At 42.8% G+C, this 25,933-nt stretch overlaps 1 protein-coding gene and 1 long non-coding RNA gene across 32 annotated transcripts in view; one reads left to right on the top strand and one right to left on the bottom strand.

Moving 5' to 3' along the window:
- LOC105474113 (R3H domain containing 2) overlaps window positions 1–25,933 on the bottom strand; it is a 183,781-nt gene that overhangs the window by 43,049 nt on the left and 114,799 nt on the right. For 16 of the 31 annotated variants that reach the window (XM_071071571.1, XM_071071572.1, XM_071071568.1 and 13 more), the window contains 8 exons: window positions 16,159–16,358; window positions 9,024–9,065; window positions 5,697–5,783; window positions 4,947–5,073; window positions 3,680–3,758; window positions 2,925–2,984; window positions 2,011–2,151; window positions 1,008–1,116 (listed from right to left, as the gene is read on the bottom strand). In XM_071071571.1, coding sequence (XP_070927672.1) covers window positions 1,008–1,116; window positions 2,011–2,151; window positions 2,925–2,984; window positions 3,680–3,758; window positions 4,947–5,073; window positions 5,697–5,783; window positions 9,024–9,065; window positions 16,159–16,323 — 810 coding nt within the window. In that variant the 5' untranslated portion in view covers window positions 16,324–16,358. Of the gene's footprint in view, window positions 1–1,007; window positions 1,117–2,010; window positions 2,152–2,924; window positions 2,985–3,679; window positions 3,759–4,946; window positions 5,074–5,696; window positions 5,784–9,023; window positions 9,066–11,492; window positions 11,517–16,158; window positions 16,359–25,933 lie in introns of all 31 variants that reach the window. The other 15 variants (XM_071071565.1, XM_011728503.3, XM_071071566.1 and 12 more) reach the window with 1 other exon arrangement.
- LOC112425270 (uncharacterized) lies at window positions 5,015–5,783 on the top strand. Its single transcript, XR_003016337.2, has 2 exons — window positions 5,015–5,149; window positions 5,480–5,783. It is a non-coding gene; the product is annotated as an uncharacterized lncRNA (long non-coding RNA).

Genomic DNA, 25,933 nt, shown 5'->3' with positions numbered 1-25,933 from the left:
ATTTTGTCTTTTTGTATGTTTCTTTGTTTTCAATCAGTCCCAGCGTGTTTGTCCACAGTAGATAATGGCACTTTTCTCAAAAGGACTCCCTCAAATACTCAAGTAGCAAGCAGGAAAGGTCCTGGTCTCAAGACCATACAATATCCCAAGAAAACTAATTTTGACACTAGAGGTAAGATATTATTATAGTTATTAATTAGCAAGATTCATGTAGGCTCTACTCAACCATGGTCTTCAAATCTAATCCCTTTTGGAGGCCAAGCAGAGGCAGGCTGGATCTAAACCTTCTTAGCTAACCCCCAAATAATCACTTAATATCTAAAGGATAGGCTTGAGGTCAAAGCAATAGCCAGGCCCATTTAAAGGGACGGGATAGGTTGTTCCCTTCTTATTCCCACAGCAGTGGATCACAAAGGGGATCTATCTGAGGTTCCCAGCATCAAATGTCAAATTAACTCACTCACCTTGGTGGAAGGAGTTGGAAAAAGATTAAGGAGTTTGCAGAAAGGGATCAGAAACACTTTTATAATTGGGTAAATTAGATCACAACTTTGCCAGTTCAAGGCTAGCCCTAAGCTAGGATAAGAGCTGAAGTGGGACAAAGTAGCTTTTTGTGGTTCCCAAAGAAATCCCTAACTATTAAAGAAAAAAAAAAAAAAAAAAAAAAGAATGAAACCAACAGCTGGATCAAGGCTGAGGCAGGGATCAACCTTGCTTTATTCCAAATGATGTGGTGTTAGAAGTCAGTGGCAGACCCAAGGAGTTCCAGGCCAAATGAGATCACCTAGCAAACCTCAGCACCATGTCTCTCTAGGGCTAAGAGGGTGGCATCCAGTTCAACAAATAAACAGTTCTCAACATTAAGCCAAAGCCAACTCAGTATAGCTCAATACATTTCTCCGTACTAAGATATTTTGAGTTTTCTCCATCCCACAAAAATTCTTCTCCCTTCCCAGTTTCTCTTACTGCAATCTCTCTGTATAGGCCCACCCCTTTCCATTCTTCACCTGGTTATCATCTCGGTCCATACTGGCATCATCTCTCTTGAGAATGAACCTCTGTTGAAATTCTGTATTCTTCTCATCCTTTATATGTTCTGAAAACCTCTGTTCAGGGCTGAGATTTGGAGAGAAATGTGAAAGGAAAGGAGGACAAAGACCCTTTTGTTAGGAAGCAGACCTATTAGGTACAGCTCTCCTAAATTACACAACTCACACTCAGGGAATTTCTGGAGTAAGGAATCCAAAAAGTCACATGCAGGTTTTAATGAAATCCTCAGGGTCTGTTCTTTATACATCTATAACTTCTCTTCCTCCATAGTTATATCTGTCCTATCAGTGAAGAGAGGCTAAGGCCAGACTTCCTGAAACACCAGTCCCTCTAGAATCTATCTCCAAGGCCTCAGAAAGAGTAGGAATTAATTATATAACCAACTCCAACCCCAAACTCCTTCCCCGCAAAATACTTAAAAATATATATATATTTTTTGAGATGGAGTCTCACTCTATCACCCAAGCTGGAGTGCATGGTGTGATCTCGGCTCACCACAACCTCTGCCACCGGCGTTCAAGCGATTCTCCTGCCTCAGCCTCCCGAGTAGCTGGGATTACAGGCACCTGCCACTGCGCCCGGCTAATTTTTATATTTTTAGTAGAGAGGCTGGCTTCAAGACAGCTTGGCCATGCTGGTCGTGAACTCCTGACCTCATGATCCACCCGCCTCGGCCTCCCAAAATGCTGGGATTACAGGTGTGAGCCACTGTGCCCGGCCATTTTAAAACTTTTTTTTAAAAAAAGTAATAGAGATAGGATCTTGCTATGTTGACCAGGCTGGTCTCCAACTCCTGGCTTCAAGCAGTCTTCCCATCTTGGCCTCCCAAAGTGCTGGGATTACAGGCGTGAGCCACCACGCCCAGCCATCTGCAAGAGACATCCTGATCCTACACCTTCCTCTTCCAACCCAGCAGGTTATCCCAAGGAAGTCTTCCCAAACCATGGTTTCCTCCCTTACATTCTTGTGTTACTAGTTTTGTTGATGATGACAGCTTTCCCAGTTTGATCAACATTGTGGTCCATCCCAAAATAGGCAGCTACCCGGTGTAATAGCATCCGGTGATATGAGGTCATCTGAGGGAACTTCTTGAACTGATTACTGAAGGGAAACACGGGGGAAAAAAGTGAAATAAGACAAACAACTGCAATAACAACCAATTTTAATTTTTCTTACGAGTATCTAAAGTGGAAAGTTTCTTAGGAGAAACAGACATAAGAAATACGGATATTTACTAAATGGGAACCAAACAGGTTTCTCTCAGTTTCTTTATCTACAGTATTCTGCAGATTACTATGACCTACTTTCCTCATTAAGACTACTCATTGCTGGGTGCAGTGGCTCATGCCCATAATCCCAGCACTTCGGGAGGCCGAGGCGGGTGGATCAATTGAGTTCAGGAGTTCAAGACCAGCCTGGTCAACATGGCAAAACCTCGTCTCTACAAAAAATACAAAAATTAACTAGGCATGTGCCTATCATCCCAGCTACACAATGGCTGAGGTACAAGAATCACTTGAACCCAGGAGGCAGAATTGCAGTGAGTGAAGACTGTACCATGGCACTCCAGCCTAGGTGACAAAGAAAGATTGTCTCAAAAAAAAAAGACTACTTATTAAGCCCTAGGTCCCACCCACCTAGATGATGTTTGATAAAGAAAAAGGAAGACATTTAAGAATAGTAAAATCTGGGACAAGGGCGAGCTGCTGAAAAGATATAAATTATTTTTCAACGGAAATCTACATAATAACTTAAAAACTTCAGTATGTTTTCAAAAATCACACTTCAAGGGAAACATCTCCTAAAATTATACCTAAATTTATTTCCAGTGCCCCCTCCCACATCTAAATATGTATTTCATGCAAGTAACTTACTTGTTGTCGTTAATAAATTCCAGAATCTCCTGTTCTAATTTTAGCAGCATCATTCTGTCCCTGTTTAAAAAAGATTAAAACAAAACAAAACAAAAAGCAGCCCTCCCATAGACATTGAAAGTAGGGATTGAAAACACAACTTGCTCATTATAGAAGTTGAAAAAGGTATATATCCAAACCCAGTAATGAACCATAACGCTGCTAAGCCTCACTTGCCTATTTTATAATATTTTTAAAAAGAAAAACAACCCGAGTATACATTTTGCAGGTCCTTCAATCATATACTTTGTTATACCATATCAGAAATCTCACTGTTAGCAACATATTCATATAAACACGTTATAAATCTAATCATCATTCTATATTCCATCTTGTTATATACAGAATTTTAAAGGAATTATAATTTAGCTTATGTACAATCAACTGTTTTTTCTTTCTGTGCTTTTTATTTTAGCTCCTCTTACTATCACTCCCAATGTGTGCTTTTTAATCACTGTACTTCCAAGCCTTCTTATTTCTCTGTTTCTGCATTCTTCTTTCACAGAATTTTCCCCAATTCTTCTGAAAACAGAAACCTCAATGTGAGAGTATTTTGAATCCCTCACAGAATATAAAACTATACCTGACAAATACTGGGGGGACAGGGAGATGAGCATCCTAGATTCTAAGAATGGAAAAATTCTGGAAAGCCATTTGGCCTCTTGGAATCTTGCTATCTCTAACCTCTTTTCCTCTTATACCCATCATGTTATTACCTTGGGTTCTTTTTCAGTGTATTTACAAGAAATTCATGTAGGTCTATTCCAGTGGAGTCCGTATATTCCTGGCTGGAGTCTAGAACCACCACAACAAAAGAAATTTAAAATAAATGAAACTGCTTTGCATGCTATCTAATCCTAAGCAGAAGTCCACAACCTAACCAAGAGATACAAGAATAGGAAAGCAAAATCAAACTTCCAGGGTTTTAACATAAAATCCAGAATGACCTTGATGTGCTAGATCCCAAAATTCCACATCAAAATGACAGAAGAAACAATCTGGGCCATAGTATTACATTAATATTACACTGAAAAGCCATCTGTCATCAATAGGTATTTACTGAATGTCCTGATCAAAACAAAGCAGGTTTTATTAAGGAAAATAAATTCCAGGTAAGGGCAGTCAGGGCTGAATTTTCCAGAATCTCAGTAAATATGCCCAAACATTATTTTTTAATCCTGTTTGCCTTTTCTAATCAATTATCATTTTTATGGACTATGTCTTTTTGCTACCAGTACAAGAGTTTAAAGGCAAAGACAGTCGAATAATTAGAGACAAATCTGCATTATTAAAAAAAAAAAAAAAAAAAAACAAACCAGGCCAGGTGCAGTGGCTCACACTTGTAATCCCAGCACTTTGGGAGGTCGAGGTAGGTAGATCACATGAGGTTAGGAGTTCGAGACCAGCCTGGCCATCATAGTGAAACTAAATATCTCTACAAAAATACAAAAGTTTGCTAGGTGTGGTGTCATGTGCCTGTAGTCCCAGCTACTCGGGAGGCTGAGGCAAGAAAATCGCTTGAACTTGGGAGGCAAAGGTTGCAGTGAGCCAAGATCATGCCACTGCACTCCAGCCTGGGCGACAGAGGGAGACTCTGTCTCAAAAAAATAAAAATAAAAATAAATAAACAAATATCACCCTAGCCATCCCCAAACCAAAATATAAATGGCATCTGGAGGATTTGCTACCAATGATGATCAATGTCACCATTATTCCAGAGCACAAGTAAAATCAGAATTGACTACATTGTCCTCCCATGGATAATGCCAATGCATATGGAGTAGCTGTCTGTGGCATGCGAGCTCCTAAGGCAGGTTCAGTTACAGAAACAAAGAAAGTAACCTAGTTAGGCATCTCCTCAAGCAACCAAGTTAGCAGAACACTACAAATTGATGGGCCAGTAAGGCTAGCAGGTACCAGGCTTCAGGATAAAAGTAAAGGGCACAGCCCTAGAACAGATAAGAGATGGGAAAAACTCCTCACCTCTGGACAGCATCTTTCTTGGGATCTTTTCTTTGTTTTTGTCCTTGTCTTCCTTTTCAGAGACATCTTTTGTGGACTTTTCTTCCTCCTTGTCAGAAGGGCAACTGATGTGCAATTGAATTATATCCTTAAGAGGAGAAAGGATAATCAAAGGGGGAAAAGGATTTTAACTTTCTTGCAGCTCCCTTGGAATCTCAAAGAAGGTAAATATTGGGGTGGCAGCTCTCTCTTACAGATTAGTGTTATTTTGCTAATTAAACTGTTTTAGTTTTGTTCTATCAAGAGGGTAGAGGCACAGCTTTTTCTGCCAGCAAGCACAGCCTACTTTATGGAGAGCTCAAATTACACAGGCTGTTCTTGGCATAGGTGTTGGATGGGAATGGTTCTAACCACCAGAGCGGGAGGGTACACATAAGAAAATAAGATCTAGCTCTGGGATCTTCTTGTCTGCATCATCCTAGGTGGTCAAGATACGAAGTCCTATACTTCATGCTGTCAGCTATGCTGGGGTTATTTTCTTTTTTCTTTTTTAGGGTTCCCCTCCTCCCTGGCACAGATCTGTCAGCACTGCCACTGCCACTGGAACCCGCAGCTGGGAGGAGAGACCATGCCCTGTTTTAGTACAACAGCTTTGTTCTGAAGTACCTTCTACCCTGATTTTCAAGTCTGATGTTGCTGTGATTGCTGTACTACATTTTACCAAAAAACTGCCAAGCGCAAAAGCCACACTTACTCCTGCAAATGACCTACCTGGGTTTCTAATGGCCCATCAGCAAATGGGGTGGAGGACTCCTCACACACTGCCAGGCTGCGCACCAACTTTAGCTTGGAATTAGACTGAAAAAAACAATTTTCAGTTTTGTTTTTTTATATATATCTTATATCTTTCTTCCCTTGGTGAATATTCAGAAAGCTTTTGGCTGAATGAAAAGTGTCCTCTTTGGCTCTGTTACTTGCTGTTTCCATTAAACAAGGGATGGGTCCTACTCACCAGTTCCTGATTCACTTGAAAGATACTTCTCTTGCTTACAACAGTAGACATGTACAAACTGGCTATGTGGACAGATGGTCGGAAACCATTTCACTTAGCCCTCTTCTCTCTTCAGCCCCGTACTCTAATTTCAGTCTCAGAACTTTATGCAAATACACATCAACATAGCATAGTAGAAACACAATGGGGCTGAGAGCCAAAAGTCCTAGCTTCAACTCCTGGTTTTGTACTTACAAGCTATGAGACCCTGAGCAAATTACCTTACCTCTCCAGGTCTCTGTTTTTCCTCAGGAAAATGGCGATAAATACCTAAAATTATCTAAAAACCTGTTGTGAGAATTAGATAATATATAGTATGTAAATATACATATCATTAAATAGTGCTTAGCATACAGTAGACAATAAATGCTAAATGACTCTAAACCTGAGATGCCAAGGGTATGGAAAGAAGTGTCTAAGAAAAGAGTAAGAGAAAGACAGGCCAAGCATGGTGGCTCACACCTGTAAACCTGGCATTTTGGAAGGCCGAGGTAGGAGGACCACTTAAGGCCAGGAGGTCACAGTCTGGGCAACATAGTGAGACCCTATCTCTAAAAAAATTTTTTTTAAAAATTGGCCGGGCGCAGTGGCTCATGCCTGTAATCCCAGCACTTTGGGAGGCCGAGGCGAGCGGATCACGAGGTCAGGAGATCGAGACCATCCTGGCGAACACGGTGAAACCCTGTCTCTACTAAAAATACAAAAAAATTAGCCAGGTGTGGTGGCGGACACCTGTAGTCCCAGCTGCTCGGGAGGCTGAGGCAGGAGAATGGCGTGAGCCCAGGAGGCGGAGGTTGCAGTGAGCTGAGATTGCGCCACTGCACTCCAGCCTGGGCGACAGAGCAAGACTCCGTCTCAAAAAAAAAAAAAAAAAAAAAAAAAATTAGCTGGCTATGGTGGCACATGACTGTGGTCCCAGCTACTCGGGAGGCTGAGGTGGGAGCACTGCTTGAGCCTGGGAGGTTGAGGCTGCAGTGAGCTGTGATCATGCCACTGCACTCCAACCTGGGCAATAGAGTGAGACCCTATCTCAAAAAACCAAAAAAAAAACAAACAAAAAAAAGATAGATAAAACTTTATTAATACTTGGGATTTAATGCAATAAAACCTAATTTGCCCGCTTTACTTCTGCTAGCTGGTGAATCCCAAAAATATCAGAAATCCACTATGCAAATCATTTCTCTCCTAGTGACCCACCCAAAGCTAAAAACTGTAGGGTGACTCATCAGAAATCTACCTATAAACATTTACTGAGACTCAATACACAATAAAACCAAGGATTACAATAAACACCAAAGCACAAGACATGACAGGTATGCTCCAGGTAGTGCAGTACAGAGGAAAGAACTTGTGAGCCTGAAGAATTAACTTCATGCCTAATTCTGCCACTTGCTACTGAATGCACTTTGTTAAGCCACTCAATCCCTATAGCCCAAGTTTCCTCATCTGTAAAATGGAGATAATAGCTGTCTTACTTATCCCAAAAAATTTGAGAGGAACTAAAGTAGCAGTAAGTAACCTCTGTTTTGAACTTTAACATCAAGCGCATCACTATGGATCAGGCCACGCAAGACAAGCCACAGAGCCAATTTTTAGTTCTTGGCCTTCTTCAAACTCAAGTCACACAGTAGCTGAGCCACTCTCCAAATTCTATCATTATTTTTTTGGAGGAACAGAGTAGCCAACCTTAATTATTACTTTTGGAGGCAATTCTTCCCAATGCAAGAAAAATTTAATACTTTACTGCTTCCCAGCTAAATTAGAAACCTATCACATACTAACACATGTAGTCTTCCCTGATAACTCTGCTTAAAATAATCTGTGAGGTGCTAATTGTATCATGTAATGATTAAAAGCAAAATCCTCTTCCTGCCCCTAAAAAGTGAAACATTAAGTTACCTGGGTACAGTGGCTCATGCCTGTAATCCTGGCACTTTGTGAGGCCAAGACAGGTGGATCGCTTCAGCCCAGGAGTTCAAGAACAGCCTGGGTGACATGGCAAAATCCCATCTCTACTAAAAACACAAAAATTAGCCTGGCATAGTGGTGTGTGCCTGTAAGCCCAGCTACTTGGGAGGCTGAGGCATGAGAATCACTTGAACAAGGAAGGCGGAGGTTGTAGTGAGCCGAGATCGCACCACTGCACTCCAGCTACAGAGTGAGACTCCATCTCAAAAAAAAAGAAAAATAGCCAGGCATGGTGGCTCATGCCTGTAATCCGAGCACTTTGTGGGGCTGAAGCGGGTGGATCACCTGAGGTTGAGAGTTCGAAGCTGGGCGTGGTGGCTCATGCCTGTAATCCCAGTACTTTGGGAGGCTGAGGTAGGCGGATCACTTGAGGTCAGGAGCTCCAAACCAGCCTGACCAACATGGTGAAACCCCGTTTCTACTAAAAATACAAAATTAGCCGGGCATGCTGATGCATGCCTATAAGCTCAGCTACTTGGGAGGTTGAGGCAGGAGAATCGCTTGAACCCGGGAGGCGGAAGTTGCAGTGAGCCAAGATTGCGCCATTGCACTCAAGCCTGGGCAACAGAGCAAAAAACTCCAAAAAAAAAAAAAAAAAAGTAAAACATTAGCAGGAAAAAAAAAAAGCCTGTATTTTTAGGATATCCAAAAATGTTGAGTCATTTTTCTTAGTGGGCAGGATTTAATCTTAAAGAAAATTTACAAGTGAAAAAAAAAAAGGAAGGGTTTGTAAGACTCATATAAGCAGCCATTCTCCTAGAGAAGCTAGGAGTGAGCAGAGAAACTGGTATTTCAGCACAACTAGTATCCAGTTCTTTCAGGCTCTGTGGAAGGCTCCAGCTGGGCAGCCTTTCAGGCATCAAATGTGTATACACCTATGTATGCATACAGTTTCCATTAGAGGTGTGTATGTGTAGGTGTACATGTGTGTATTATGCAGGTTCACAATTGGGGTACAGAGTACAGGTGAGAAAACTCTGCCTACATAATCTGAACAAACTAGATAGTCATGACAAGTCCACTTGTGAAATGTATTACTAATAACATTAGAAAAGAAGCTACAGAGGAAGGGCTCTCACCTTGGCTCTTTTCCTGGCATGACCATGGTTAGATGTCCGCCTCTGTTAGAAGGGAATTGGAAAATATTAAAGGTGGAAGAAAATCAACATGTAAGTTAAAAACAACACATGTTTAGAAAGAAAAAGCACTAACTGTAAAAACCATTACAACAACAGCCAAACCATGATGAAGACTAATTGATGTGAGTTTCTCCCTACAACCTACAACTCTAGCAACTGTGACTGGAAAGGGACTACAGGCCATCTACAGTCAAATCACCATTCACCATTAAGTAAGAGAATCAGAAGATGGTCAGATGTGGTGGCTCATGCCTGTAACCCCAGCACTTCAGGAGGCCGAGGCAGGCGGATCCCTTGAGCTCAGGAGTTTGAGACCAGCCTGGGCAACAAGGCAAAATCTCATCTCTATAAAAAAAGAAAAGAAAAAAGAAAGAAAAAAAGAAAAGGAAAAAGAAAAAAATTATCCATGTGTGGTGGCATGCACCCGGGAGTCTGAGGTGGCAGGATGGCTTAAGTCTGGGAAGCAGAGGTTGCAGTGAGCCGAGATCATGCTATTGCACCCCAGCCTGGGTGACAAGAGCCAAACCCTATCTCAAAAACAAAACAAAACAAAAACCATTAAAAAAAAAAAAAAAGTTGGAAGACACTGATTTTGTTGGCCTATTTCACAGACTGACAAAAGCTACTTTTGGACAAACCATGGTATCCTGTCCTATTTAGGATGCTTCTGGAAATGTCCCTACCACAGCATGAAAGAGTGTTTTTTCCCCCAAGCCTGTTCACAGAAGCCTATTTAACCCATAATGGATATGAAATATGGCCCCTAACCATCAATTATAATAACATCTTTATAGGACAACACACACATTCATTGTTCCAACTTGGGATACCCAAAATATCTGTTCCTATAGCTGCAAAAATGCAATGAAGAGTCTTCTTCCCAAATGCCTCCCTCCCTGAGTATCAGGATACAAAGAAGGGAGCATAAAAGACAGGGATAAGACCTTCAGAGCAAAGGGGAGAGAGTGGATAAGGGGCAGGACAGAAACTGAGGAAGATAAAGAATGAAGGTATAAGGTGGGATAAGGAAGGAACAGCCAATTAATAAGATTTGTAAACATCTGAGAAGTCAAAATGGGGGCTTTTGGGAAGAGGTTGGGTAGGGTTATATATGGGGATGAGGCACTTAGGAGTTCTGAGATGTTTGGAATGGAACTCCAATGGGACGTAGAGGGAACTGAGGCAGGAGGATAGGGGAGGGGAAACAAGTCAGAGACAGAGTACCAGCATGGCCTTGGGTGGGTGAGGATTTCTCTTTCTTGGTCTTCTTCACTAGTTAGCAAATAACATGGCCACAATGCAAAATGGAGAACTGAGAAGGTGGATGGAAAGAAAAAGAAATGATGGTGGATCTGGCTCAGTGGTAAGATCTGTTGCAGTAAGGGAAGATTCATAGTCCAGAAGTATGAAGCAGTATTTGTCACTACTTTTTCAAACAGGCAATACATACACATGGCACAAACATTCAAAAGGCACAATGGGAGTATATATAGAACAGTAAGTCTCCTTTTACAATTGTAGCTGAGACAATTGTAATTGTCCCCCAGATACTTGGTTCTCTCCTAAATGGTCAACCAGTATTGAAGTTCTTTTGGATATATCCAGGAATATTTTATGCATATATAAGCTTAGTATATGTGTACACACAGGTTTTTAAAAAATCAAATATATTGGCTGGGGGCAGTGGCTCAAGCCTGTAATCCCAGCACTTTGGGAGGCCGAGGTGGGCAATCACCTGAAGTCAGGAGTTCAAGGCCAGCCTGGCCAACATGGCGAAACCCTGTCTCTACTAAAAAAATACCAAAATTAGCCAGGCGTGGTGGTGGGCACCTGTAATCCCAGCTACTTGGGAGGCTGAGTCAGGAGAATTATTTGAACTTGGGAGGCGGAGTTGCAGTGAGCTGAGATTGCACCACTGCACTCCAGCCTGAGTGACAGAGAAAGGCTCCGTTTCAAAAAATAAAAATAAAAATAAATACATTGTACATACTACTGTGAACCTTGCTTTTAAACTTTTTTTCATGAGTATCATTCTATAGAAGATCTATCCCATTTTTAATGGCTATATAGTATTCCACTGTATAGCTATACCATAACTTATTTTACCAGTCTCTAATGTTTCACCATTTAGGACGTTTCTGACCTTTTGTTAGTATAAACAACGACCATATCATTGAATACATATGTAAATATAGTATATCTGTAGTCCATTTAAAAGTTTTTTATGAAGTATTCCTAAATTGCCCCTCAAAGTGGTTGTACCAATTTAGACTGTTACCAACAATATATGAATGAATCTGCTTATTTCCCAGAATGGATAGTTTTAACAGCCAAACATATATTAAAAGCCTAATATACACCGTGTTATCATGCTAGCTACTGGAGGATATGGAGATAAAAGGCACAAACCTTGTCAAAAAGGAACTCATAATCCTGTTGGAGAAGACAGACAAACAGACAATTACAATACAGTACATTAAGTGTACTAGAGAGGTACTCATGGAGTGCTACAGGAGCACACAGCAGAAGCATCTGACTCAGACCTAGCAACCCATAGATTCATACATTTATAGATATTGAATGCCTGCTATGTGCCTGCGTTGGCCTTAGAGATACAATGGTGAGCCAAAACTGACCTAATCCTGGGCCTCGTAGTGCTTATAGTTCTGTAAGGAAGACAGACATTGATCAAAGAATTATACTATATAGACCTACAATAGGTTTTCAAAGGCTTCCTAGAGAAAGACATCATCTAGATTGAGTTTTGAAGGATAAATAGGCATTAGACAGATGTTGGTAGGAGTGGGAATTGGAGGAGGTCAGGATAAGAATATTAAGGTGGGCATTCTAGGCAGAGAAAGCATGTACAAAAGCATGCTTTTCCCAAACTTTCAGCTCCTATTTATAACAGGGACCAAGGAATCAGATAATGCTGATGCACTGGATATCAGAGGTGATGGCTGACAGGCAAGAGACTAGGTCACAATATACCATGCTGAGAAACACTGGACTTGGCTTAAGGCAGTAAGACACATAGAATGTTTAATGCAGTAAGACACATAGAGTTAACACAGGCAGTTCTTTATTTCACAACCACCTTTCTAAAACAATATGGTACATTTATCAAAAGGGATTACAAGTTTAAAGGCAGAAAGCCCAACTAAGAGGCCTTACCAAGTTGGCTTTTTTTTTTTTTTTTTTTTTGAGATGGAGTCTCGCTCTGTTGCCAGGCTGGAGTGCAGTGGTGCGATCTCGGCTCATTGCAACCTCCACCTCCTGGGTTCAAGCGATTCTCTTGCCTCAGCCTCCTGAGTAGCTGGGACTACAGGCACGCATCACCACACCCAGCTAATTTTTTTGTATTTTTAGTAGAGACGGGATTTCACCATCTTGGCCAGGATGGTCTCGATCTCTTGACCTTGTGATCCACTCACCTCGGCCTCCCAAAGTGCTGGGATTACAGGCATGAGCCATTGCGCCTGGCCTCCAAGTTGGCTACAGGACATTCCTGGCTGGGCTTGGGTAATCCCAGCACTTTAGGAGGCTGAGGGTGGGTGGATCACCTGAGGTCAGGATATTGAGACCAGCCTGGCTGACATGGTGAAACCCCATTTCTACTAAAAATACAAAAATTAGCTGGGCATAGTGGCACGCACCTGTAGTCCCAGCTACTTGGGAGGCTGAGGCAGGAGAATCACTTGAACCTGGGAGGCAGATGTTGCAGTGAGCCAAGATCACGCCACTGTGCTCCAGCCTGGGTGACAGAGCGAGACTCCATCTCAAAAAAAAAAAAAAGGACACAGGACCTAAGTTCAGTATGTGTTGAGGACTTGCCCATTCTAAACAGAATCTCCGAACCTGCAATTTATAGCATTGTTTCCATGCAAAAGATGTTCTGAGTTTCACTTGCTGATCCCAAGGATATATCTCATACATTATATATCATGAGCGTCCCTTTTCCCCAAGCTTTTCAGCTCCAATTCATAACAGGGACTTCTTTGAAAGGACCACTTAGGTTCTTGGGGAGACTTCCAGGGTGTAAAACCAGGGAAGACTAGAGGAGAAGCAGAAATGCTTTTTCTTTTTTTTTTTTTGTTTTTTGAGATGGGGTCTTGCTCTGTCACCCAGGCTGGAGTGCAGTGGTGCAATTTTAGGCCACGGCAACCTCCACCTCCCAGGGGTTCAAGTGATTCTCCTGCCTCAGCTTCCTGAGTAGCTGGGATTACAGGCATGTGCCACCAGGCCCAGCTAATTTTTGCATTTTTAGTAGAGATGGGGTTTCGCCATGTTGGCCTCGAACTCCTGACCTCAAGTGATCCACCAAGCTGGTCTCGAACTCCTGACCTCAAGTGATCCGGCTAGGTCTCCTAAAGTGCTGGGATTATAGGCATGAGCCACTGCACCCGGCCATGCTCTTTTTTTTTTTTTTTTTTTTTGAGACAGGGTCTCACTCTGTCACCCAGGCTGGAGTGCAGTGGTACAATCTTGACTCACTGCAACCTCCACCTCCCGGGTTCAAGCAATTCTCCTGCTTTAGCCTCCCAAGTAGCTGGGATTACAGGGACACGCCACATGCCCGGCTCAGAAGCAGAATTTTTAGTGCTGATGAAGGTGTAAATGGTATGTTGGGAAATGGATAGAGAGTAGAGCGCTTCTTAAGGTACTGTTCCATAGGATCCAGGGAGGCTGACAAGACGGCACTTTGCAAAAGGAACATGAGCTCCAGTAGATGGCAGCAGCAGCCCCACCTGCTCTACCAGCAGCAAAAGGAGTCAAGTCCGAGAGGAGGCAGGTCCCCTTCCAAACCCTGACACGTTGTATTTGTATTTCCAGGTGAAGACTTTTTTTTTTTTTCCTTTTGGGTGGGGGTGGGGTGGGGTGGGACAGAGTCTCACTCTGTCACCCAGGCTGGAGTGCAGTGGAGTGATCTTGGCTGTGACCTCCACCTCCTGGGTTCAAGCAATTCTCCTGCCTCAGCCTCCCGAGTAGCTGGGACTACAGGTACATGCCACCAGGCCCAGCTAATTTTTTGTATTTTTAGTAGAGACAGGATTTCACCATGTTGGCCAGGCTGATCTCGAACTCCTGACCTCAAATGATCTGCCCACCTTGGCCTCCCAAAGTGCTGGGATTATAGGCACGAGCCACTGCGCCTGGCCTGAAGACATTTTTAAACTAAGTGAGTATCCATAAAGCATATAAAATCTATAGATGGGGCCAGGTGCAGTAGCTCACGCCTGCAATCCCAGCACTTTGGGAAGCCAAGGCAGGCAGATCACCTGAGGTCAGGAGTTCAAGACCAGCCTGGCCAACATGGTAAAACCCCACCTCTACTAAAAATACAAAAAATTAGCCGGGCATGGTCGTGGGTGCCTGTAATTCCAACTACCCTGGAGTAGGAGAAGGGTAGGCAGGAGAATTGCTTGAACCCAGGAGGCGGAGGTTGCAGTGAGCCAAGATTGTGCCATCGCACTCCAGCTTGGGCAACAAGAGTGAAACTCAGCCTCAAAAAAAAAAAAACAAAAAAAAAAAACCTATAGATGTCCCTTCTTTTCTGCCTAGCTTCAAGTACACAAAACAGAAATTCAGAACACCATTTATAATTGTGTCCTAAGAATAGAATAACTTAGACCCAAAAGTTCATTTAATTATTATCTTTCATGTAACATGACAGCACATAATGAAACATTCATCACTTATCTGTACTGAATATTTAAAATTCATTATTTGTATCAGTGGAGGCTGGAAGTACAGCTGGAACAGTGGCAGACTGTCTCCACAAACTCTGGTAGAATTGGTAGGGAATGACAACTCACATGTAATAATGGAAAGAAAAACAGTCAGAGCAGAGACTGGTGAATTGTAAGAGGAAAAACAGTAGAAAAGCAGGCAGTTAGAGAACAAAATATCTCAGAGAGCTGTCTAATTTTAAGTCATTCCTTTATATTATTGCTGTTTTAATCTTTAAAGAAGACAAGCCTTATGTGAATTGAATTGTCTAGAAAAATTATGCTTCAAGTTTCCAGATCCTCTAAAATGTTGTTGTTCCTGTGTTTTAATCTAACTTCTTGCTAGTGTTAATTGTCTCTTGACTTATAATAAAATCAGTTTTCACCCCTGGGCACGAAGGAAAGGATTTATTGGGCTTGGGTAACAGAAGAAACCAGCAGTGACCACAGAGGAAGGGCTCTAACAGGTCGATGAGAGGAGGCTCAGAGTTTGGGCTGGCCAGGCAGAAACCAAAGAAGAACCCCGTGAGGAAGTTTGGCTAACTATCTACTACTATCATTTCTGTACTACAGTATGAATTTGGATGAAAAACAACATGGCCAACAAAGAGTGAAATTCCTTTTACTCACATTTACCAAGTGGCAAGCTCAGAGGCTATTTCTGACCCAGAAAAATGCTGACTGCTTTAACACAACCAGGATATGAATTTAACACTGTGTGTAAAGCCAGGAAGCTCAAGTTTTAAGAGTTTATTGTATGAGTCATTTTATGACTTGTTAAATATGTATTTGTATACAGTTTATTTTTTGGTAATAAAAAAAGTCAAAATGCAGCAAGAACCAGTGAACTCAGGCCCAAATAGATTAGGAATTTTACTGTCCTTTTTAGACTTCATTGTGGACTACATGACAAAAATGGAAGATTTTATTTTGAGAGCTGAAGCTGGAGTTTTTAAAGAGAATCAAGTGTTTTTAAAAGTGACTGATTCTTACACATTTCCACTTTTATTCAGATATAAAGAATGTTGGCCGGGCACAGTGGCTCACACCTACAATCCCAGCATTTTGAGAGGCAAAGACAGGAGAATCATTTGAGGCCAGGAGTTTGAGACCAGCCTGGGCAACATAGAGAGACCTTGTCTCTACAAATAAATTTTTTTATATTAGCTGGATGTGGTTGCACATGCCTGTAGTCCCAGCTACTTGGGAGGCTGAGGTAGGAGGATCTCTTGAGTGTAGTGAGCCCTAATTGTGCCACTGCACTCCAGGCTGGGTAACAGAGCTGGGTAACCCTGTCTCTAAAGGGAAAAAAAAAAGTGCGCATATAATGCACTTCCAATCTTTACCTGTGTCTCCTGACGCAAACTGGTATCTTCACATTCTTTCTCAATTTCTTCCTTACTTGGAGTCTTAGATATAAACTTGTTTTTGTTTACAGATTCTTCCACCAGTTTTTTTTCTGATTCTTTCATTATTTCCAGGGTCTCTTGAGTAGTGTTACTGTTAGACATGTTCTTCAATAGAATACAGTGGCCTCTATGGACTCCTAAAGAAACATCAAATGCATTAAGCAGGAGGTATGTATCCATACTTAACAAATACACAGGACTTATATTTCACATGGGTACATTTTTTTCCAGTAGCCTTCCTATAACCCAGAGAAGAGTTATTTAATAAATGCTGTCCCTGCGTTCATTTCTTTAAAAAAAAACAAAAAACAAAAAAACCTTTATTGAGGTAAAATTGACATAAACTGCATATATTTAAAATGTATAATTTTATATTATGACACATGCATTCACCTGTAAAACCATCACCCCAATCAAGACAGTGAGCACATTCATCATGCCCCAAAGGTTCCTCATGTCCCTTTGTAATCTCTTCCTCTCTTCCCACTACCCCCAGCCAATTACTGATCTGTTCTGACACTACAGATTAGTCTGCATTTTCTAGAATTTTGTATAAATGGAATCAATCACACTGTCTGGACTCTTTTACTCAACATAATTATTTTGAGATTCACCAGGATTCAGTTCTAAAGTAGTATGAGCCCTCTTGACACTTTATTTTCTCCCCTTGTTCCCTACAGAAATTTGCTCACATTTCTGGCTCAGTCACTTCACCCATTAGATTCTCTCCAGCAAGAAGAAAATTATAAAGCTCTATTGACTACTAGAAAGGAATATTCTCCTTTCCCAAGGAAGAACTTTCACAGCTACCACAAACCCACAACACTGTTACCAACTTCAAGCTATTCTCCCTTCAAAAAGAAGTAAAATCAGACAAAGCTTAAATGGTTATAGAATATATAAAATCCTACAAATATATATATATTTTTAGATGGAGTCTCACTCTGTCACCCAGGCTGGGGTGCAGTGTCACAATCATAGCTCACTGCAACCTTGAACTTCTGGGCTCAAGCAATGTTCTCACCTCTGCCTCCCAAGTAACTAGGAATACAGGCATATGCCCGGCTAAATTTTTTTTTTTTTTTTTTGAGACGTAGTCTCGCTCTGTCGCCCAGGCTGGAGTGCAGTGGCACGATCTTGGCTCACTGCAAGCTCTGCCTCCCGGGTTCATGCCATTCTCCTGCGTCAGCCTCCTGAGTAGCTAGGACTACAGGTGCCTGCCACCACGCCCAGATGATTTTTTTCTATTTTTTAGTAGAGATGGGGTTTCACCGTGTTAGCCAAGATGGTCTCGACCTCCTGACCTCATGATCCGCCCACCTTGACCTCCCAAAGTGCTGGGTCTACAGGCTTGAGCCACTGCACCCGGCAGGCCGGCTCATTTTTGAGATTTTTTTTGGGAGAGATGGAGTCTTGGTATATTGCCCAAATTGGTCTTGAACTCCTGGACTCAAGTGATCCTCCCACTTCGGCCTCCCAAAGTGTTGGGATTAGAGGTGTGAGCCATCGCACCCAGCCTTAAATTCTTTCCTTTATCTTAAGCAAGCTGAAAAAACAAGAAGAGAACTTTGTAGATATCTGTCCTTCAGAAAAATTGGGTCCCTCCCTGGAGGAAGAATCTTTACTTTGCTATACACTATTTGGGTTCAGTCAATCTACTGTCTGCCAGTGATAGAGTATCTATAGTGCAGGGACGGCTGTTTCTTTATCACTTACTATCACTACCTGGGAAATCCTGTAATGAAGCCTACACAGTTCTCCAACCACACACTAAGAAACAGAAGTTGATACTCTATACACAGATGCATGTCCTCAATTGCCCAAGTCAAACACGTTTAGCTCCAACAATAGTTTGCAGAGGTTTCTCCTCATACAGGTTACTGACTGTACTTCAACCCTAAAGACTTCTTTCCCTCCTTTACCGGTAACTCTCCCAGATGTCACATCTATTCCCAGTGAAGCCCTAGAAACAGAATTAAATAAACAGACAAATGGTTAGCAACGCTTCAAGAAAATTGTCACAACAGATATTTTTCTCTTTTAAATCAGTTTAAAGAGTAAGACCCAGAAGTCTTTCAAGAAGCAAAGGTAGCCACATCCTGACATAAGTTAGATGGTCTGCCAGGCTATTGCTTTGTGATTTTTTTTTTTTTTTTTTGAGATGGGATCTCACTCTGTCACCCAGGCTGGAATGCAGTGATGCGATCATAGCTCACTGCAGCCTCAAACTCCTGGGTTCAGGGAGCGGTGGCATGTGACTGTAGTTCTAGTTACTCAGAAGGCTGAGGGGGTTAGATCATTGTTTTGTTCACCTTGTGGTGGCTCTTCAGTAGCTGCCTGGAGACTTGGTTTACTTAGGTAAATTCTCTTTAGAGGGCCAGAGAGTCATTCACACAATTGCAAAGTCATATAGTTGACGGCCGGGCACAGTTGCTCACACTTGCAATCCCAGCACTTTGGGAGGCCGAGGTGGGTGGATCACCTGAGGTCAGGAGTTTGAGACTGGCCTGACCAATATGGTGAAACCTGTCTCTACTAAAAATACAAAAATTAGCCTGGCGTGGTGGTGAGCCATTGCGTCTAGCCTTAAATTTTTTCCTTTATCTTAAGCAAGCTGGCTCAATTGCACTCAATTGCCTCCCAGCTATTTGGGAGACCGAGGCAGGAGAATCACTTGAACCAGGGAAGCGGAAGTCACGGTGAGCTGAGATCACACCATTGCACTCCAGCCTGGGTGACAGAGTAAGACTCTGGTTCAAAAAAAAAAAAGTCATATAGTTGAAAGTTGAATTTAAAGACGAAAAATATTAGAAGAAACTGGCTACAAGTATTGAAAGACACTGATACAAACTTCTACTTTAGAATTATCTGCTTCAGTAACTAAAAGCTACTATAAAAACAGTTATAACCTATAGACCTTCATGGATCATTTGCTATACATGGGACTTTGTTTATGTATGTAGTATGTATGTATGTATTACCCACCCCCACAATAGGTAAATCAAGCCTCAATTCTCTTCAGTCTGAAGTACTAGTAAAACTCACCACATGCATTCTCCCTATCTCTTGGCTAGGAAACATTAATAAAGATCAAAATTGGGGGCTGTGTGTGTTGGCTCATGCCTGTAACCCCAACACTTTGGGAGGCTGAGCCAGCAGGATTGCTTGAGCCCAGGAGTTCAAGTCAACACAGTGAGACCCTGTCTCTACAAAAAAAAAAAAAAAAAAAAAAATTAGCCAGACATGGTGGTGCACACTTGTAGTTTCAGCTACTCAGGAGGCAGAGGTGGGAGGATCACTTGAGCCCAGGACGTCAAGGATGCATTGAGCCATGACTCTGCCACTACACTCCAGCCTGGGCGACAGAATAAAATCTTGTCTCTAAATAAATAAATAAATAGTGCTGGGTGCAGTGGCTCATGTCTGTAATCTTAGCAATTCAAAAGGCTGAGGTGGGAGGGTTGCTTGAGGTCAAGAGTTTGAGACCAGCCTGGGCAACATAGTGAGACCTCCTCTCTACAAAAAAAAAAAACAAAATTAGCTGGGTGCGGTGGGGTATGCCTGTCGTCCCAGCTACTTGGGAGGCTGAGGTGGGAGGATCACTTGAGCCCAGGAGTTCAAGGGTACGGTAGGCTACAACCACACCACTACACTCCACCCTGGGTGACAAAGCAAGATCCTGTCTCTGAAAAAAAAAAAAAAAAAAAAAAAAAAATCAGGCGCAGTGGCTCATGCCTGTAATCCCAGCACTTTGGGAGGCTGAGGTGGGCAGATCACCCGAGGTTGGGAGTTTGAGACCAGCATGACCAATATGGAGAAACCCCATCTCTACCAAAAATATAAAATTAGCCAGGTGTGGTGGTGCATGCCTGTAATCCCAGCTACTTGGGAGGCTGAGGCTGGAGAATCACTTGAACCAGGAAGGTGGAGGTTGCGGTGAGCTGAGATTGTGCCATTGCAGTCCAGCCTGGGCAACAAGAGTGAAAAATCCGTCTCAAAAAAAAAAAAAATTAGTCAGGCACAGTGGCTCATGCCTGTAATCCCAGCACTTTGGGGGGCCAAGGTGGATGGATAACCTGAGGTCAGGAGTTAGAGACCAGCCTGACCAACATGGAGAAACTCCGTCTTTACTAAAAATACAAAATTAGCCAGGCATGGTGGTGCATGCCTGCAATCCCAGCTATTCGGAAGGCTGAGGCAGGAGAATCACTTGAAACTGGGAGGTGGAGGTTGCGGTGAGCCGAGATTGTGCCATTGCACTCCAGCCTGGGCAACAAGAGTAAAACTCTGTCTCAAAAAAACAAAAAATTCATTAAATAATAGTCAATACTGGAAGAGTTCTTAGATTTGACCTCCCACAATCTTCCCCTATTCCCCAAAGAACTCATTTTTGTAATTTTCTGAAAGGCCTGCTAACCTTTGGGAAAACTGAAACAGGATCATTTCACTATTTATGAAATAGTCTTAATTGTTGTATAGTTGCTCCCTATTATAAATTATGAACTGCTTCAATCTTGATCCTAAATCAGTCTTAGAGACACAGAAAATTAAATTTACATCTTTTATCACATGATAGGCCTTCAGTATTTTTCTCTTTTCCAAGCTTAAATAGCCTCAAATTTCTTTGTCAGAAAGAGAAGGTGATATAAAAAATTATAAAGCAGTTTTTATTTGTTTTTTGGTTTTGTTTTTGAGACAGGGTCTCACTCTGTCACCCAGGCTGCAGTGTCATGATCATGGCCCGACCTTGACCTCCCTGGGCTCAGGTGATCCTCCTATCTCAGCCTCCCAAGTAGCTGGGACTACAGGTATGGGCCACCATGCCTGGCTAATTTTTCTATTTCTTTTCTTTTTTTATTTTTTTGAGATGGAGTCTTGCTCTGTCACTCAGGTTGGAATGCAGTGGCAATCTCACTCACCGCAACTTCTGCCTCCCAGTTTCAAGTGATTCTCCTGCCTCATCCTCCCAAGTAGCTGGGATTACATGCGACTGCTTCCACACCCAGCTAATTTTTGTATTTTTAGTAGAGACGGGGTTTCACCATGTTGGCCAGGCTGGTCTCGAACTCATGACCTCAGGTGATCCACCCACCTCAGCCTCTCAGAGTGCTGGGATTACAGGTGTGAGCCACTGTACCCAGCCTGATTTTTCTATTACTTTTAGAGATAGGGTTTTGCCATGTTGCCCAGGCTGGTCTCAAACTCCTGAGCTCAAGTGATCCACCTGCCTTGGCCTCCCAAAGTGCTAGGATTACAGACCTGAGCCACCGTGCAAGGCACAGCAGTGGTTTGTTTCTTTTTCAAGGATGGGCCTTAATTACCAAATGGGTATACTTCGTCAAATCAAAATGACAACTTTGCAGCTCTCCTTCACATATGGGTCAGGAATCAACTATCTGGATACCTGGAATAATTCCAGTGTACAAACACTGTTTCTCAGCCAAAACACTATGAATGCAAACAAATAAAAAATGATCTTTCATCTGCACAATATGGTCACATATTCAACCTCAAGTTTTACGGAGACACATGGCTTCCTTCATTCATTGGAGAAACAGGAAGACTTGAACTTTAGGTTCTTATAGCTACCCATAAAACAGACTGATTTAACTACCCACTTTTAAGAATTTAGTCAGTTGGCTGGGCACGTTGGCTCATGCCTACAATCAGAGCACTTTCAGAGGCCAAGGCAGGTGAACTGCTCAAGCTTAGGAGTACAAGACCAGCCTGGGCAACATGGCAAACCCCATCTCTACCAAAAATACAAAAATTACCAGGGCATGGTGGCACACGCCTGGGGTCCTAGCTACTTAGTTGAGCCTGGGAGGCAGAGGTTGCAGTGAGCCGAGATCGCTCCGCTGTACTGCTGCCTGCGTATCTCAAAAAAAATTTTGTCAGTCATTCTACTGAGACCACCGGCCTCTTGAAGAGCTGTATAAAACAAAGTAATTCTTACACTGAGAAAAAAGCAGCAGCAGAGGAAAGGGCACCTCCCCAGATTTCCCTGTTCTTCCACATTCATTGATCTAACCCAGATTTCTTTTGGCACTTGCCTTCCCCTGAGAATACATGATCAGGGAAGGAGATCTTATCCCCAATCCCTGGGAGATGGATATTAATTAGTTAAACCAATTGTGGCAATTGTTTCCTTTTTGTGACTGGTTTTAGAAGGGACAAGTGAGACACAAAGGGACTTTATTGGATGGAAAAAGTTTCCTACTTTATTTAAAAAATTTTTGGCCGGGCGCGGTGGCTCAAGCCTGTAATCCTAGCACTTTGGGAGGCCGAGACGGGCGGATCACGAGGTCAGGAGATCGAGACCATCCTGGCTAACACGGTGAAACCCCGTCTCTACTAAAAATACAAGAAAATTAGCCGGGCGCGGTTGTGGGCGCCTGTAGTCCCAGCTACTCGGGAGGCTGAGGCAGGAGAATGGCGTGAACCCGGGGGGGCGGAGCTTGCAGTGAGCCGAGATCGCGCCACTGCACTCCAGCCTGGGGCACAGAGCAAGACTCCGTCTCAAAAAAAAAAAAAAAAAAAAAAAAAAAAATTTTTAAAGCCTCTGGAAGAAACAGGTATCTTCTACCCAAGGTGATCTTCTATGCAGATGATACCTGGACTGTGGCAGCACCCTGCCAACACATGGAGGATGGGGAAGCAGAGAAAATAAGCCTGCAGCCATCATTTTTTTTTTTTTTTTTTTTTGAGATGGAGTTTCACTATATCATCCAGGTTAGAGTACAGTGGTGAGATCTTGGCTTACTGCAACCTCCAACTCCCAGGTTCAAGTGATTCTCCTGCCTCAGCCTCCCTAGTAGCTGGGATTACAGGCATGCACCACCATGCCCAGCGTTTTGTTTTTTGTTTGTTTTGTTTTTTGTTTTTTTTACACGGAGTCTCACTCCGTCACCTAGGCTGGAGTGCAATGGCATGATCTTGGCTCACTGCAACCTCTGCCTGCTGGGTTCAAGCGATTCTACCACAGCCTCCTACGTGGGTGGGATTATAGGCATGTGCCACCACATTTGGCTAATTTCTGTATTTTTGGTAGAGGTGGGGTTTCTCCATGTTGGCCAGGCTGGTCGTGAACTCCTGACCTCAGGTAATCCACCCACCTTGGTCTCCCAAAGTGCAGGGATTACAGGCGTGAGACATCGCACCTGGCCTAATTTTTGTATTTTTGTAAAGATGGGGTTTTGCCATGTTGGCCAGCCTGGTCTCAATCTCCTGACCTCAGGTGATCTGCTTGCTTCAGCCTACGAAAGCGACTGGAATAAAAGCGTGAGCCACCTCGCCCAGGCTTTTTGTTTTTGTTTCTTGAGACAGGGTCTCAGTCTGTCACCTAGGCTGGAGTGCAGTGGCATGATCACAGCTCACTGAAGCCTCAACCTCTGGGGCTCAGGTGATCCTTCTACTTCAGGCTCCTGAGTAGCTGGGATTACAGGCACCATCACCAAGAATGGCTAATTTTTGTATTTGTAATAGAGATGGGGTTTCGCCATGTCGCCCAGGCTGGTCTCAAACTCCTGGGCTCAAGCAATCCACCCGCCTTGGCCTCCCAAAGTGCTAGGATAACAGATGTGAGCCACCGTGCCTGGCTGGAGCCTGCATCCTTGATGCTATGATTAGACAATAATTAGTCAGTCTGGACCCTCCCTATCTCTGGACTTCCTGATATTTGAAGTCATAAATCCTCTTACCATTTAAGCTACTCTGAGTTGAGTTTATTATGTCAGAATCCTGGGAGATAGTAAAAAAAAAACGGGGGGGGGGGGGATATTAAAAGAAGAACGGGCCAGGCCAGGTGGCTCACGCCTGTAATCCCAGCACTTTGGGAGGCCGAGACAGGCGGATCATGAGGTCAGGAGTTTGAGACCAGCCTGGCCAACATAGTGAAACCTCATCTCTACTAAAAGTACAAAAATTAGCCAGGCATGGTGGTGCGTGCCTGTAGTCCCAGCTTCTCAGGAGGCTGAGGCAGGAGAATCACTTGAACCCAGGAGGAGGAGGTTGTGATGAGCTGGGATCATGCCACTGCACTCCAGCCTGGGCAAAAGAGTGAAACTCCATCAGAAAGAAATTAAGAAAGAAAGAAAGAGAGAGAGAGAGAGAGAGAGAGAGAGAGAAAGAGAAAGACAGAAAGGAAGGAAGGAAGGAAGGAAGGAAGGAAGGAAGGAAGGAAGGAAGGAAGGAAGGAAGGAAGGAAGGAAGGAAGGAAGGAAGAAAGAGAAAGAAAAAGAAAGAAAGAAAGAAAAGAGAAAGAAAGAAAGAGAAAGAAAGAAAGAAAGAAAGAAAGAAAGAAAGAAAGAAAGAGAAAAACTGACAGGGAGACAGGCAATAATAATAATAATCAGCTGAAACTTTTGAGTGCTTACATTGTGCCAGGCACTATCCTAAAATATTTTATATATCTCATTTAATCTTACAATGATCTTATTACATATTTATTCTTACTATCATCACCATTTTACAGACAAGTAAACTGAGGCACAGAGAAGTTAAACAGTTTGCTTAAAAGGGCACACAACTGGCATATGGCACAGCCAGGACTCAAAGCCAGAAAATCTGGCTCTGGGACTTGCTTTCTTAAACTTTACACAACACTGCCTCTAACTAAGGGGAGAAATAGTCAAAGACCAGAAAGGAAAGTCTACCAAAGACACAAAGGAATCATGGAATCTCATAACTCTAGGGGTACTTAGAAGCTTTTTCATTCTGCTCCATTTTTCTTTTTGTTTTCTTCTTCTTTTTTTTTTTTCTGAGACTGAGTTTTGCTCTGTTGCCCAGGCTGGAGTGCAGTAGCATGATCTCGGCAACCTCCGCCTCCCGGGTTCAAGCAATTTCCGGCTAATTTTTGTACTTTTAATAGAGAAGGGGTTTCACCATGTTGGCCAGGCTGGTCTCGAACTCCTGACCTCAACTAATCTGCCCACCTCAGCCTCCCAAAGTGCTAGGATTACAGGCGTGAGTCACTGTGCCCAGCCTTAGCTCTATTTTTCTACATACATAATCTTTCATAACTAGGTTCTTGACTCATTAGTAACTCTGAAAAATGTCCCTGCTTGTATATCTCTTAGTGAAGGGAAAGTCTTCACCTCCAGAAAGAAACCATTTCTTTCCGGGATACTTTCCTTTTAAAGAGGCAAAATTTACGTCTTTGGTACTTCCTCCCACTGGCCCCTGTTTAGCCTTCTGTGCGAGTCATAAAGATTCCATATCAGCTCTTTACAAAAGAAAACTTTACCTTATTTCCTTCTCTAAACATTCCCAGCTTCAAGTCAGGCTTTCAAATCACATGGCTTTAAGTCTCCTCACCATTTTCTTCTAGGATAAAAGAAACTGCCCTGAAAGTAGGCAGAAGCTACTAATGAAGGGTCAGAGTGTTACTAATCCAGAGTTAAGATCCACTGGAAGATAAACTAAGCATAAAACTGTATTTCTTTTTTTTTTTTTTTTTTTGAGACGGAGTCTTGCTCTGTCACCCAGGCGGGAGTGCAGTGGCGCAATCTCGGCTCACTGCAAGCTCCACCTCCCAGATTCACGCCATTCTCCTGCCTCAGCCTCCCGAGCAGCTGGGACTACAGGCATCTGCCACCACGCCCGGCTAATTTTTTGTATTTTTAGTAGAGACGGGGTTTCCCCATGTTGGCCAGGATGGTCTCGATCTCCTGACCTCGTGATCCGCCCGCCTTGGCCTCTCAAAGTGCTGAGA

This window comes from Macaca nemestrina, chromosome 10 (genome assembly GCF_043159975.1).
Source record: "Macaca nemestrina isolate mMacNem1 chromosome 10, mMacNem.hap1, whole genome shotgun sequence".
NCBI lineage: Eukaryota > Metazoa > Chordata > Mammalia > Primates > Cercopithecidae > Macaca > Macaca nemestrina.
The sequence above is the reverse complement of the archived record's forward strand: the minus strand, read 5'-3'. Positions and strand labels throughout refer to the sequence as shown.